The sequence below is a fragment of the Rhea pennata genome, chromosome 3, assembly GCF_028389875.1.
Source record: "Rhea pennata isolate bPtePen1 chromosome 3, bPtePen1.pri, whole genome shotgun sequence".
Lineage (NCBI taxonomy): Eukaryota > Metazoa > Chordata > Aves > Rheiformes > Rheidae > Rhea > Rhea pennata.
The window spans coordinates 10,916,044-10,930,788 of NC_084665.1; the positions used below are offsets into that span (position 1 = coordinate 10,916,044).

The 14,745-nt window shown below is 37.2% G+C and overlaps 4 protein-coding genes across 11 annotated transcripts in view; 1 reads left to right on the forward strand and 3 right to left on the reverse strand.

The window, feature by feature from the left end:
- Window positions 1–1,254: 1,254 nt before the first annotated feature.
- MKKS (MKKS centrosomal shuttling protein) lies at window positions 1,255–5,647 on the reverse strand. Its single transcript, XM_062571545.1, has 4 exons — window positions 4,657–5,647; window positions 3,960–4,135; window positions 3,173–3,283; window positions 1,255–2,709 (listed from the first exon to the last, which is right to left on the reverse strand). The coding sequence occupies exons 1-4, from the start codon at window positions 5,645–5,647 to the stop codon at window positions 2,269–2,271; spliced, it is 1,719 nt and encodes a 572-aa protein (XP_062427529.1). The 3' UTR covers window positions 1,255–2,268.
- Window positions 5,648–5,880: 233 nt separating this feature from the next.
- On the reverse strand, window positions 5,881–6,033 carry LOC134138213 (uncharacterized). Its single transcript, XM_062571556.1, has one exon. The coding sequence runs from the start codon at window positions 6,031–6,033 to the stop codon at window positions 5,887–5,889; it is 147 nt and encodes a 48-aa protein (XP_062427540.1). The 3' UTR covers window positions 5,881–5,886.
- Window positions 6,034–8,047: 2,014 nt separating this feature from the next.
- On the reverse strand, window positions 8,048–9,161 carry LOC134138212 (uncharacterized). 3 transcript variants are annotated; one of them, XM_062571555.1, is made up of 2 exons: window positions 9,096–9,161; window positions 8,048–8,259 (listed from the first exon to the last, which is right to left on the reverse strand). In XM_062571555.1, the coding sequence occupies exon 2, from the start codon at window positions 8,240–8,242 to the stop codon at window positions 8,048–8,050; it is 195 nt and encodes a 64-aa protein (XP_062427539.1). In that variant the 5' UTR covers window positions 8,243–8,259; window positions 9,096–9,161. The 3 variants fall into 3 exon arrangements, with proteins under 3 accessions (XP_062427539.1, XP_062427538.1, XP_062427537.1); XM_062571554.1 differs by lacking the exon at window positions 9,096–9,161 and adding an exon at window positions 8,920–9,082 and having other exon boundaries at window positions 8,048–8,255; XM_062571553.1 differs by lacking the exon at window positions 9,096–9,161 and adding an exon at window positions 8,920–9,082.
- Window positions 9,162–9,345: 184 nt separating this feature from the next.
- The window catches only part of SLX4IP (SLX4 interacting protein), a 106,185-nt gene continuing 100,785 nt past the window's right edge, over window positions 9,346–14,745 (forward strand). For 4 of the 6 annotated variants that reach the window (XR_009957838.1, XR_009957837.1, XM_062571546.1 and 1 more), the window contains exons 1-2: window positions 9,352–9,434; window positions 11,282–11,474. The gene's annotated coding sequence lies outside the window, so the exon portion shown is untranslated. Of the gene's footprint in view, window positions 9,442–11,281; window positions 11,475–14,745 lie in introns of all 6 variants that reach the window. The other 2 variants (XM_062571547.1, XM_062571548.1) reach the window with 2 other exon arrangements.

The window sequence follows — 14,745 nt, forward strand, 5'->3', positions numbered from 1 at the left end:
GAAGAAATTGCCCTTTTTGCACCTAAAAAAACATTATATCATAAAACATGGGAGAGGAGCAGAGTTATTTTCATGATGCTCTTAGATTCAGAGTCAAAATTACCCAAGTTACCCATTAGAAGTTATAGGAACGCTGTAGCACAACTGAAAACTGAACAAAACCACTCATAAGATAGATTGCCAACTGCTCATTCCTCCTTCTTTTCAGTCACATTGGGACAGTTAAATTGATTGTTATTGAAAATATACTTACACATGACAGAATCTTTGTTTGGGTCAGGTCTACATGAATATTTACCTACCCATCAAAAATTAAATCTAACCGAAAATTTGCTCTACCTCAGAAAATTTTCATTTTGCTATTATTAAAATATTTTAGGCAATAACATGCTACATTTTGCTAAGTTTTCCAAATGCTTTCAGAATATTCTAACTATATTGATTTTCTTAAAACTGATTAGACTTAAAAGCAACTCAGTTGTTTTACAGTGGCTGTAAACTGAACTTTAGATACCAAGACAAGTGGATACTACCAACTACTTCTACTTAAACGTTGCTTTAATTTTCCCTTAACAGTCGTACTCTAAACTCAACATTTTTGCACTGCATGACAAGCTGCTATTACAGAAATTAAAATACTCTTAATTTGGTACTCTGTGTTAGAGACTCATCATTAACTGACATATCACCAAGATTCTTCTGTGTTTTAAAATATACACCCATCATTTAGCTCCATTATTCTTGATGTTTTCATATGTTTCAAAGTACATAGAAGGATCAATAGATAAAAACATTCTTTTTAAGTAATTTTAAACAGTCTTCGTCTTAATGCTTGCAATATTTTTTCACAAACTTCCAACTGATGTCCTACAGCACTGAAACTATCACTTCAGTTAAAGATACAGAAATCTAAATAGCTTCATTTTTTTTACAGTGATGAAATGAAATTTTATACCCCTAAAAATGAAAAAAAAAACTATGTAAAAAATAGAACTTTTCAGACCTTTTAATTACGCATTTCAAAATTGAATTATACAAAATAGAATTTCACTATTTATATTCAGTACATATACTAAAAACTTAGGAGACCAGGAAACAGATAAGCAGACTAGTAAGACCTTCTTGGCTTCTCCACTTGACCCTTGGTATTGGAAAACAAAGAGGGAGAAGAAAAGAGATAAAAAAATGAACTTAAACAAGAAACTTTAATACCCCTTTTGATTTTGCATGCAAGCAGAAATGAAAAAAGGCAAGTTTCAGTCTACAGCTTTATTTAAAGATCAGAACAAGCCACAGCAGCTTAAAGCCTTATTGCATTAGAAGAAAAGCTACGTACAGACCATTCAGTACATTCAGTTCCTTGAAAGCAGAACATTCTTACTTGCACCTTTGCTAAAAATAAAAACATCGTTATTTACAAACTGCCATGTATTCCACAGAAAGCAGTGAAATTTCACTGTACAAAAGTCTTCTCCCTTCCCCCACAATCAGTCTGCCATTTCTTTTCAAGTCTTCCATTACCTGCTACCTTAAGATCTTGAGGTTAAATTTTAGTACCTTGTTAAGTTACTTATACGATTGGAAAAATCTTGCAGCAATTAAGGAACAGGAAATGTATAAAGTTACAAGATCTTCAGAACAAAATTTGAAAATAAGAAAAGTGGCTCATGGTATCTGCCAAGGACTTCACTCATTTTTTACTCACGAAACTAAAACTACCAATGATAAATATCTTGCTGCAATACAATAGCGTGTTTGAATGTGTAAAGCTTTCGTTGAGACTATATAAAGTCTAATCCTTAACGTATGTTTCCTCATCAACTCAATAAAATTTTCCGCATTCCTCAGAAGAGACCAGAGCTAAGACATTCAACACTTGCATAATATATGGAGAATGTTAAGTGGATCACCTTAAATTCAGTATTAATATATTGAAAGAGAACATTCAAATCTCCTGCAAGCATGTAAGAAATTCATAATTTTTGAAGTGTCATTCACTGGTCTGAATACACTACTTGGACTACTCTATCACGTTACTATGATTCACTATATACTTGGCTAATCATTCAGCAGTTTCAAACAAAAGAAATATTTGAAAAGGCTACAAGGCAAAGTAGATTAAGAATCAGAAAAGCACTTAACTGCCAACAATGTTTAAAATTTGTCTGTTGTACATACTCTGACTGTTCGTAAGTGTATCTTAACGTGTTATGAATTACCATGCTTTCAAGTAAGTAGCTTGCTGTGCAGTACAGTTCACATAACAGACTAATTTTGATCTTCAATTATGCATGAAATATCTAAGATCAAATTGGCTGTCTCCACAGCTACTTGTAAGCCACTACATTTTGCAGCGAAACAGTCCAGTATCAGAAAGTCAGTAGCTTTTACTGAAGACTCTTTAGGGCAGCTCTGTAGAACAGGAGAGCTAAACTGGCTTTGCAAAACCCTCCAATTGAGATTTGAAGTGTTATTGTTAATCCCACAGCCACATTTTGAAATTAAATCTGACCAGCTGGAGACGGAAGAAAAACCTGATGGAACAAACCAACAGTGCCCATAAACCATGTCTGTAAAAATGTCTCCATCATCATGATTCAGTGAGCAAGCTACAGACTCCAGTGAGCGGCAAAAAGCATCAGCAACCAATTGGTATTGTGTCTGAGAACACTCTATATCTTTAAAACTGCTAGTTGACAGATTACAACTCTAAAAAACAAACAAAAATCAACAGAAAATTAGAAAAGTTTTACAAAAATAGATAATTTTAATCAAATACATACAGTACTGCTGCAATTTTTCAACACTGTTCACACCAGTCAACTAAAAAAATTGTTGCGATTAGCACAATACAAAAATTCTACACATTTTTATTTTAAGTTAAGCTCATAAAAAAAATGAACACCTCCTATAATTAATGGATACCTAAAGCAACATTAAGGTACACAAGTACAGTAAAATTAACATGAGAGAAATCCTGAAACAGGGGTCATTAGCAGTGAGCACTTCAAAAATATTTTATATTATTTGTCAGACAATAAATGTGCAACATTTATCAATTTAATATACTGAAGGCAAGTCTTCTAACTGCAACAGTATTTCTTCACAAACTAAGTTCTTGTTTCCTGAGTATGTTAAGCAGCTTTTACTATTCTGACAACGCCTTACGTACCTTGTGTCTTATGTACGAAGCCAAGTGAGTTTCTGTACAGCCACCTCCTAACAGGGCCAAAGGTTCCTTGATGGTTAACTGTAACACATGTTCTGCAGTTTCATAGGCACGCTGAAAACCGTATGAATTTGTCATTACACATAGCACAATAGGCTTTCCTATTTATAAAAAAACTATTGAAACAGGCTTTTGAGTAACTTCTGGGATATACTTGGTAAAGTTGAATCAAGTGTGAACATAGATCTGCTGAGGCATTTCCAAAACATGTTTATTTGTCCACATTTTGTATTGAAAAGTGCAAGTGAAATACTGTATCTGATTCTTTTTCACAAAAGGAAATTGTTCATAAAATTCAAACAGTATCACTTTTAGAGCAACTATTCAATGTAGAGCTATGCTTGACTACAGTCGCAAGTGTTCCTGCTGACCTTTCACTGGGCAATTTTTTTCTCATCCTCTCATAGATCAAGTAATGAGAATGAAAATGTTTCTCCAGTACTGGCCTCAAAAATAGGTGAAAAAAAACCTTCTGCACCTAAATGACTTCCATGATTAAAATAGAGGCATTAAATGAACAAGAGTACTTCAAGGTTCTCATAATTCCAGAAAGAGCTAGTTTCTGAATTCCTTTTTTGAACTTACATACTTAAATTCTAATTAAGCTCCATTAAGGTAGTGAAAAACCTTCTCTAAAATCTCTTTATACTGTTCTATTACCCTCTTTCATTTTTTCCCCCACTGAAAGTATGTTTTCTTTAAATGAAATATTTCAGGAAGATTTGCCTACCTTCAATTCATCCCATGTGGTGTCATTTCTGTTACAGAGCATCAAGCTGCAGACAAGTGTGTCATTAGGAATTAGATGCACAAAGTGTTTTGAGGCAAAACTCTCAGTGCGTACATCCTTCAAACTGCCATAACAACTGGGAGAGAAAGAATATATGGAAGCTATAGGCTTTGAACCTGTTCAATTAAGAAAAGCAGAGAGCAGCATGTATTACTATCATCAGAATAGCTGTCTGTTGTATTTCACAAAGCATGAACTTTTTCTCCCCTTAGATTTTTAAATGATAGATGTTCTTCAAGGTATGTTCACAGAACACTTTCATCTATAGAGGAAATCTTTAGAAAATAGTGTTGGTTTTTGCTAAGTGTAAGATTTAGTGATAGTTCATGATAAAAGAAGCAATTTCATTATTCTGATTAGATAGAGTTTAAAAATAATCTACATCTGATTTCCATTTCTATCATTCCTCGAGCAGCAGGCAGTACTTGTGCACTTACGTCATCATTACGGCTGGCCAGCACAAAACTGATCACCTTAAAAAGTTTTAAAACTTTAAATGGCAATTCTTACTCTGCAGCTGAAGTAGGATAAAAACAGAAATAAGAATTCTTACCCTACAATCACACATATTTTGTAGGTTTTTATTATAAGACAAACATTAAGAATATTTGTTTATCATCTAAAACTCATTTCTTACCTGTCATTTGACTCAGGGGCTCCATCATAGGTAGTCCAACTCTGTCTACAGTGACAATATGATTCTCTTTCAGATACTGTTTCAAGGACGGATGAATAACTTTCTGGCACACTACAAGGCCAATCTCATCATTAAGCAACTGCTTTCCTACATTAAGTAACTGATCCAGTTCTGACATTTCTAGAGAAATTCCGTGATGGACTGTTATACTTCCTTCTTCAGGACTGAAAGAGTCTCCTGACATAGACACACAAAAAAGTGCTATCTTGATGATGTTTGAAGAAGTTCTTTTGACAGATAGTGATTTTGCCAACTGATTTTCCGGTATTTCTAGCAGTAGTCCAGGAAAAACTGTAGAATCTACAACTCTTCTACCTTTCACAGGCACTATTACACACTTTCCTAAAACAGCATTAGTTTCAACGTGACATGGAACAGTAAGTAAAAAAGCCTTTACAATCAGGGTAGTGAGATGATCAACTTCTGTTTTACTAAGCATGCAAGCAGGTTTGCTTGTTAATATGCTACGTACCAAACAAAAGACAGTCTCAAGATTACTGAAATCCACAGATACTCGACAACCACAGGCCTCAGATTTGAGGTAGTCAGTACATAAGCTCAAAAGATGTTTGCTTATTTTAATAACAGTATGAGACAAAAAGTTTATGCTTTTAAAGTTTTCAATCAAACTACAGCAAAGAATGGCAGTAAATAAGCCACAATCACTGAAGCGGGTTATATGATTCTGTACAGAGGCTGTCAAAACCTTTAACACAGGATGACTGACAGAAAGACAACGGAGTACAGCTGAAGATTGTGAAGTTGTGCAAACATAGCCTCCCATACCATTGTGGAGCTGTTTAAGCCTACCAGCAGGACCATAGCAAGATTTCAATACATCACTTAGCACAGATAGTGACTGATGAACTGTATCTTTAGTTAAAGGTTCACTAATACATAATGAAGGCTTTTTAGCTTCAACACGAGACATTTTCAAAATAAGATTTTAATTCTGGCCAATGAAACACCAGATTTCGTTTTCACTTGAATCTCAAATTCATAACACTTAACATTTAAAATGGCACATTTTTATTCTTTACAGCCAAAGATTATTATTTTAAATGTAATACAGTACAACAACTACATCATTTAGCTGCTCACCACAATTTTTTTAAGATCTGGCTTAAATACTATTGTGAGACAAATACGTAATGGCAGCAGAAAGCTATTTCATTCACGACGATCTTTTTTAATTTCTGAATGCGATTGAACAGATTTTTTTGCAACTAAGTTTACAAGGATACTACCAACATGGACACCTATAAGCGACAGTCCTGCCACAAGCAGAAAGTTCTTCCTACTCCAGCTAGTTTTCATCTCGTCTATTCACAGCACTCACAGACGAAAAGCTTCAGAGCTAATTATACCTAAAATAAACATAATATGAAGATATTAGGGCAATCTTACAACAATATTGTATAGCATGAATTGTTATTCTATTTTTCACAAAAAACTCACATATGGGCTAACAAATATCAAACTACAATATTATTTGATTGAGAAAACCTACTAATACTAAATATAAGCAGCGAGTACACAAATTACACATTTCTATCAATGAATACATTTAATTCTGACCTCCAGTTTGTATACCATTTTACCTATACGTCTGTAAAGAGCAGGCCACTATAAACTGCTGTGAATTGTATGAAAATGTAAGGTTATCAGTGTTGTTAAGCTCTTTATACTGTAGAACAAAAGAATTTAAATACTCAGCACTACTTCCCAGGGAACAACTTCAGACACAAAAGTTCTTAATGTTCAAACAACTTCAAAAACTCTTTGCCTCTGAAAGAAGGGTTTCTTACTTGAAAACTTCTAGCATATATAATTTTTTTCAGCTCTCTTTTAAATTCAGAATTTAAAGGGATATTTTAATTTAAAAAGTACTATCTTTAACTATGTCGTAACCATCTGTCCTTTCGGCATTCAGTAGTTTTCACAACTGAGAACCTGTTCCATATGACTGTCCAGAGTTTGGATGTGTTAAGGCAGTAGTTAAAAAAACAAACAAACAAACAAAAACCCTCAAACCACAGCCACTTTATTATAGTACCAACTAAAGTGTCATTACATTCCTCTAACAGTTCTAAGATCCAGCATTTCAGAATGAATTTTAGGATGAATGTGCGATGTCTTTTTAAAGAAGTGATGCCTATTTGAAAATAAAGAATGCCAACCCATCTAACAACACTGACAACTTGCATATTGGAAACACTAAGAAATAAATGTAACACTAATATCTTAATTTTTTTAGTCAAACACTTTAGTATGATGATACAGTATGATTCTAGCAGTTTTTAAGGCATGAAGTGCAGCATGATTAGATTGCATGCTAGGATTTTGTAAAATTTCATTCTGCTTGCAATGGTCTAGAAAAATGTTACTGTACAACAGTAAATGTCTTTGATCGTTTATGTTACGTACATTACATCTTCGATATCTATGTAAAATGTCACTTAATCAGCATGCTCAAAGAGATCCTAAATATCTTTAACTCTTAATGGTTAAATATAAATATTGAATAAGTCAAATGGAAAACTTAAGGGACAACTGCTGATGCTTAAGAATTTTATAATTATTTTATAATTATTGAGGGAAAAAAAAACAACTCAATGAGTAGAGCTAAGCTGCAGAAAGAAACAATTCCATGAAATTAATCCTGAATCTATCTGAATCTAAGGGGCAGCTGTTATGCACTCTTCAAAAGAGCCAAGATTCTGCAGCACATACTGGTACCTCTAATTGAAGATCACTTGTAACTTTTCTTGAAAACAAAAAAGTCTTCAACTTTGAACTGAAGATACTGAAACAAAACTGCTTATTTCTATCAATATATGTCTGTGTAGTCACTGCGAGTGACTACTTGGTGAGTATTTAAACCTCACTACTATGTAATAGCCTTGCCATTTCTGAAATAGTAATAGCTATCACTACTATAACAACACATACTATATTACTATGTGTAGTCAGTTATTTCTGGGCACTTTTGGTTTGCAACGCTGCCCTTTCAGGTTCAAGTCAGTTACAAGAGTCTGACTATTGTCAAGTCATTAGGTTTTATATGTTCTTAAGACATATAATAACATAACTTAATTGATCCTATCACATAGGATTTAGCAGTAATTTTTGAGAAGATGAATGATGTATTTTTGGGTCTACAAAACTATCAGGTTAAATAAGTTTCAAAAGAGAATACATGTCTGGAAGACTCAGACCAGAGAAGCAAGACTGCATCTGTCAGAAAATTCTGATTCAACTAACTCACTACTGTCTCAAACATACATATACAACTAATTAAGAAACTTACCCATAATACACAGCACTACCGCTACTTTTCTTTACTTTTGTGTTCATTTCGCATCACGTATGCCACAATCCCAGGTTCTGGAACAAAACTCTCCTCTGTCTTCACTTGGAAAATAGGACTGGACTTGATGTTAAACCACCCCCAGTGTACCAGCCCAAGGCTAGTTCCCATAACAATCAGAACTTTGTAGTCCTTCCAGAAGGCTTTAAGACCCATTGTAAACTGGCATCTACCTAGACAAAGATAATTTATTATTTTAAATATATCCTAAAAATCCTTCGATTCTCTATTATAATAGCAGAGAACAGATAAACCTGAATGTTACTGTTCCTAATTACTGTGCAGCAAGTGATTGAAACACAAAATGACAAAATAAAGCCTTACTTTATGAAGTTGAAAAAGTTTTTTTTAAAAAAAAAAAAAAAAAAACAGGTATCTTGAAATGTTAATTGCTATATTTGAGGGACAGTCATGCCTAATTATCTTACTGTTTTATCCTTGCTTTTTAGATGTTACAACATCAGTTCAGAAGTAATAAACTTGTCCTCATCTAAAAAAAAGTAGGAATACACAAGATCCTACTTTCTGCAGGTTTCCGATAAGAAGTACCTATTATGGGGGAAGATATGCTCAGATTTTGTATCAATATAACTACTTCCCTTAACAGTTACAAGGGTGTAAGTCGCCAAACGGACGTTCTTAACCAGACTGAATCGCTCCCTTTCTCCCAGGGGTGAGGTGAGCCACCGCGTCTGCCTCCCCCGTGCCTTGGGGACTGCAGCGCTTTGCACCACTGCGCGCACAGAACAAGGCGGCCTCGGAAGACCAACACTCCTGCCCAGCGGGGCCCTGGTGCTCCCCGGCCCTGCCCGCAGGGCCCTCCCGGCGCTCACCTCGGCTCCGGCCGCAGCCGGCCCGCAGCGGCCTCCGCAAGGGCACGGCCGCTCTTGCCGCGAGCAGCGCAACGCTCCGCCCGCCGCCTCAGCGCCGCGCCAACGGCCGCGGACGGGTCGCGCGATCACCGACGCGTTTAAACGCTAACGGCAGCGAGGCCCCCCGCGCGCCGTACCTCTGCGCGCTTCCTCCCCCGCCCCCCTTCCGTTACTGTGACTGAGGCCAGCGGCCGCGCGGGCGCCGTACCGTCCCTGTCACACGCCATTGGCTGGGACAGGCTCACGTGACAGCGACGGGCCTTTGCCCTTCTTCTTCTTCTTCTTCAAAAAAGCCTCCACCACCGCCAAGCAACCGTCCTGGCAGCCATTTTGAGTTCGGGCAAAGGCTGGCGGGTAGCGGCTGCAGCCGGCGGCCATTTTGGATAGGGGAGAAGAAGCTCGTGCCCAGCAGCCATGTTGGTTGGGGGCAGAGGAGCCGTTGGAAGCGTTGGCGGCACGCGCGGCGTGGGGAGGAGGTACGATGTGAGTACGGGGCGGGCGCCCCGCCGGCGCCCGCTTCTCCCCTCGCCCGGGGAGGCAGCTTGCAGCGAGCGTCCGCTCGTGGGCTTCAGTGTCGCTTTTCTCTCGAAATAAACGGGCTGGGTGATACCCTAACGCCGTCGGGATAACTGCTGTGGCGGAGGCGCTGCCCGGCTCCCTCCGCGTTTGCCTCAGGCGCCGCCTCAGGCTGGTGCCCCTGCTACGCCCCCTTCCAGCACCCCCCTCCCGGCGTGGCTGCTCATGCCGCCGCCGCCTCCTCTCCCCTGCCGGCGTGGCCGCCACTGCCGCTTCTGCGGTTTTCAAAATACGTCCCTCTAAATCACTAGCCGTCACACTTAAAAAAAATCTAATCTTCCTTTCTTGGATAACGCACAATGCAGTCACTCTGCATTACACACTCATTCACCTGTCTGAGCCTTCCTGCAGGTAGACAGTGTACCCTGACCAAGGAGGGGGGGAACCTACCCCCCACCCCCAACCCTTCATTGCGTGGCCTCTTCGCAAAATTACTCTTACCTCTGCACTTGTTCTGCTCTGCATCTTTACTTGCTCTGTTTTCTTCCCTCCCTCTCCTTCTGGAATCATTACCAGGAATATCTTCTGTCGTATTAATATGCTTATTGCATGATCTTGTTTCCTGGGAGGGGGGAAAAAGTTGATGATATTTATTGCCCTGCAGCACTTTGTTGCAAAAAAACTGTCACTTGTGACTGAGCCACGTGTGAGTGTCCTTCAACAAGTGGTAGTAAAGCTTTTGCATTTTTTGCATAACTGCAAAGTTTACAACAAAAAAAGGGCACATCTTTAGTGAATAGTCTCTGCAGAAAGGATAACATAAGAGTATAACAAAAAAAATCTAAGTTTTCTGGAACAGTTGGGATTTAACGTTCCCTAATGCAAAAACAAAGTGACCATGAACTAACTGTAAGGGGCATGTTCTTTCGCAGAGTTTCTCATTTTTGTTTTTCTCTGCAGCTACTATGCTCTAGAACTTTTAAAGATGCATTAGCAATTTATGAATGAGGAAGTTAGATAATAACAAGGTAAATAAAAATTTGACAGCCTTTTGGAAGGGTAGCTTCCAAAGGTTAAGCAGACAAATTGGGAGGAGTTAAGCCTGAAAAGTCTGGTATCTCCTTCTGGAGATGGAAGTAATTTTTACCAAATATGAGTTTTATGCTTTACTGAGCGCTGATGTTCCCATGATTGGAAAAAGAGAATTTTAGTGCATGGAGAAGGAACTGGATGAAGGAATGAATTCAGAACTTAATGTTCCTGGGGGTCTTGATTTATGAAATTCTGGCTCACTGCAAAATGATAAGATGGGGGTGGGGATTAGGATTAAAAACCAGCAAAGATCCCGTATGTAAGAGCCATTTCCCAAGTTTTCCTTGCTATTGCTAGGTAAACATTTCGGTCTCTAAATCATGGAGTGAGATTTTCTTTTCATCTTTTTTCTATAAATCTTCTGTCCCTTTCTGCATGTTGGCTGAGCTCGGAGACCTGTCTGCCGTAACCTAACTTAAATGTGTATGCTTAAGAAGAGGGGTTTGGGACACTGCATTTCCTGCATTAGAGCTGTAATTATGCTAGAAGAACGTTCACAGATGCCTGGCTTCCATAAAGGGCTCTGGGCACTGATTTGGGAGTGGACAGGGTTTGACTCAAATACCTAAGATTTAGACAGTTCTCTGGACAGTTCAGAAAAAAAAAAAATATGTTGTGATACTTAATTTTGACTCTTCTATAAAAATAGTTATTAATGACTTGTCTTAGTGAGCTCCTCAATTAGCACATGAGGTTTTGGTTTTGTCTTTTTCAGATGTTTGATTCTCCCTGTATGTAAAGACATCCAAAATTTCACAGAATGTGAAAAGTTTGCAGCAGTGCTACCAAAGTGTTAGAACTTGCCGTACTTTGTAGGGTTGTGTGTGTGTGTGCAGCTGGAGTTTTCAATTCCTGATTCCCAGTGAGTTCCAGTTTCCCTCAGCACTGGAAGCTGCTTCTTTGCAAAGGTAAGATACTGTTGATCAGCTAATAAAAAACAAAATGCTTTAGCTGTCTGAAGGGCCATACCTCCTGACTTCTGCTGAATTTCCACCATTCCACTTAACCTCAAGTTTGAGAAGGAAAGACTGCACCATTTTTGAAACATGTCCAACTCTTGCTAAAGGAAATCTAGGTGTTTAATCCTAGATTTTGCTTTCTTGCACAGGTTGACCATCAGGAATTTGAGTGTTAAAATACTATGTCTAGACTTTTTTTTTCTTTTTAATATGACTAATTTCTGAGGATCTTTCTATATTATTTGCTTTTCTCCACATTTCCTTATGGTCAAGTTACTTTACAGATTTAAATTAGTTTATAACAGATATGATATTTCAGGAAACAGATTTTTGTCACCAAACAGTGGCAATTGTGTTTGTTCTTTTGCAACTCTTATTCGTATCATTATTACTGTAAGAATTAGTGATAAAACCTTAACAGTCCAAATATTGTCCTTGAAATCACAAGTCTGCAGAAACCTTGAGAGTCATATGCCTCATGCTTCCAGAAACACAGGAGCTTACCAAGGCTGTATATAATTTTCTGAGCTGCATATGGCAAACTGTTTCTAATGCTATCATTCTGAGCCTTCTGCTTACCACGTTCCAAGGTACTGCTCATTCAGTGTATTAGGCTTGTATAATACTACCGGTGCTGTTGCAGGAGTTCTTAGTTGATGGTACGCTCCACAGCAAATTGAAAATTTGTTGTTATTTCTCTGCCAGTATATTTCCTGTTTTTCCTTTGGTTGTTTTTGGTGTGTGTGTATGAAGCTAGGGATCGTTAGTGAAATTCTGATACTAAACTTTTTAATGAAAGAAAAATCACAAGCTCTGAAGTGCCACTATGAATTTGGAAACATTTTTTTTTGTTGTTTTGTTTGTTTAAGAGAGACTCTTAAGAGTCATACTTAACCAGGTTTTGTGGTGTTTTGGCAGGTGTTTTGTGTGTTTTTTACTTATTTTTTTGCTTTTGCATGATGGGGAGGATACATCTGTGGAGTTCTTGAATGCTAATAATATGATGTTATACACCATTAAAAGAAACTGAGAAATGCAGTGTTTTTTCACTTTGCTAGATGACATTTTCTTTTAGCTTCTATTCCAACCTAGTTTTAGCAGCTGCTGATTCAAGCATTACTAGGTTTTTATCTTTTACTGAAATTCCTATAGTAGTTCTTCTATGTTACTTCTGTGTAGTACCCCTACCAGCATGACTTGAAACAGAGCAAATGATGTGATACTCCAGGTGGTCCAGACCACTGTTCCCTACTTTGTGTTTCTGGAAATTGTTATCACTAAAGTTGACAGAATTTACTCCAGTTTCTAGGACTATAATGTGCAAGGGAGAATGCTAGTTTATGTAGCAGAAAGCATGGCATGGCATCCCAGCTTCTATCTTTGTTGTTGTTATTTGAAAACTTGTTTTGCTTTGTATTATCTTCTGGTTGCTATTACTGTGTAGCTGATGAGATACACTGGATATGAATTCTTTACTTTTGAGCTTTTCAGAATGTAGTGGAAACATTAATTTTTATTAATTATATAAACTTTAATTTTCAGTAGTTACTTGTGGAGTGATTTGTAGTTCAAAGTCACTCGTATCTGGTTTCAGTAAAACCCTTTGTTATATAAAAGAGACAGATAAGTTAGTTCACTTTTCACTGTGATCTTTTTACTATTTCTGTTTTTTACTGCCTGGATATTGATGTTATATGTAGGCAAATCATTGAAATCATTGGGGATTTCCTTTGAGCCAGGATGTGAGATTGTGCTCTGGCTGCTTTCTCATTTTCAAGTAGTTTTCAGATGTTGTATCTGAACACTTGGGTATCTGGAATGGGAAAAACAGTGCAGAAATTTTTTAGAAATTACTTAGTTCAAAACTATTGCTGTTCAATTTAAAGATCAATATTATCTCTGCTTCACTATGCAGTTCTTCAGAGATTCTCTATCATGTTTTGCTGTGTTTTGAAGTTAGCTAAGGAAAATGACTGCTTTTTGAAACACCTAAGTGTAGTTCACGATAGAGACCTCACTGACCTGACTTTTATTCTGAAATTTTCACAGCTCTGTCACAGTGGTTTGCAGTAACTTGAAATATACAGTGACAAACTGGTAAATGTTTCTCCATTTGTATTCTTTTTCTGTACTGTCTCTTGCAGAATTGACCAGACCTCTCTAGCTTATTAAGAGATTAATTCTTTAGGGAGCTTTAGAATGTAAAAGGCAACTCTGTTTTCGATGTGCTTTCTGTTGCAGTTCATGTATTACAGGCAGCAGCTACAGAAGCTTGCCTGTTGCCTGAGTTTTGAAACTTGAGCTATGTGTTTGGGTACTTGTTTTTCTACCTGCATATTGAGACCCTTGTTCACCTGTTTTTCTCACATTCTAGGTCCCTTCCTTGTCTGTTGCCTTTGGTCCCATCCTGTGTGAAAATAGAATGCATATGAACCTTTTATCCTCTATTTTTCAGAGGTATAAATATGGTACCATCAGGCCCATTCCATGTCTCTTCTGAACCCTAACATTGTGGTGTTAGCTGGAAAGATTTTTACCAATTTTCCCTGCCCAACATCTGTGTTACGTTTTGACAAATGAATGTTTTGCTCCCGTTAATATGGAGAAAGATGATCTTCCCCTGTAGTTTTAGTGCTATATTCCTAACTGTGTTGTAAGTTAGGAAAAAGGCAATTAAAAAAATGAAAACTGTTTGGAAGGTGACTAGAACTATGGTGTTTGATTTGCAAGCCTACTTAAAATTTATAGTCATTTGAGGGAGACAGTGTTTTTCTTTAAAAAAAAAAAAAAAAAAAAGTTTTTAGTGATTAACAATTTTGATAAAATCTGTAAATCTAACTGTCCCCTGGAGAGTAGAACAGATTTCAAGATCCAGGAATTATGTTATTTATGGAGTCTGTTAATTAGTAGGAATCTCTGGAACTTTCACACCCCAGGAAGGGTATGTTTAGTGTTCAGCGTGAATGAACTCTTCTTAAGCTAATTGGAGTGGTTTGAGACAGGGCCAGGATCTGTACAGCTGGGTATGCTTCAGTCAATAACCCAAATTAACAATGTAAACACTGTTTGAAATAAGCAGGAGAAGAGGATGTCTGAAGTTTGTTTTCGTTTTGTGCAGTGAAAATAATGCTTGGGTCACTTTTCTGTTATACATATAATAGTATCAAATTAAAATAAATATCTATATATAAAAATATATTTATATATACACACACACACA

What these genes read in the sequence shown, in the direction of transcription:
- MKKS (XM_062571545.1), bottom strand. Translation starts at nt 5,647, where the DNA reads ATGTCTCGTGTTGAAGCTAAAAAGCCTTCATTATGTATTAGTGAACCT. An exon ending in GCCCCTGAGTCAAATGACAG is followed by an intron (nt 4,136 to 4,656) that starts GTAAGAAATGAG and finishes TTAATTGAACAG; the next exon opens with GTTCAAAGCCTATAGCTTCC. An exon ending in CTTCGTACATAAGACACAAG is followed by an intron (nt 2,710 to 3,172) that starts GTACGTAAGGCG and finishes TTTGTTTTTTAG; the next exon opens with AGTTGTAATCTGTCAACTAG.
- LOC134138213 (XM_062571556.1), bottom strand. Translation starts at nt 6,033, where the DNA reads ATGAAAACTAGCTGGAGTAGGAAGAACTTTCTGCTTGTGGCAGGACTG.
- LOC134138212 (XM_062571555.1), bottom strand. Translation starts at nt 8,242, where the DNA reads ATGGGTCTTAAAGCCTTCTGGAAGGACTACAAAGTTCTGATTGTTATG.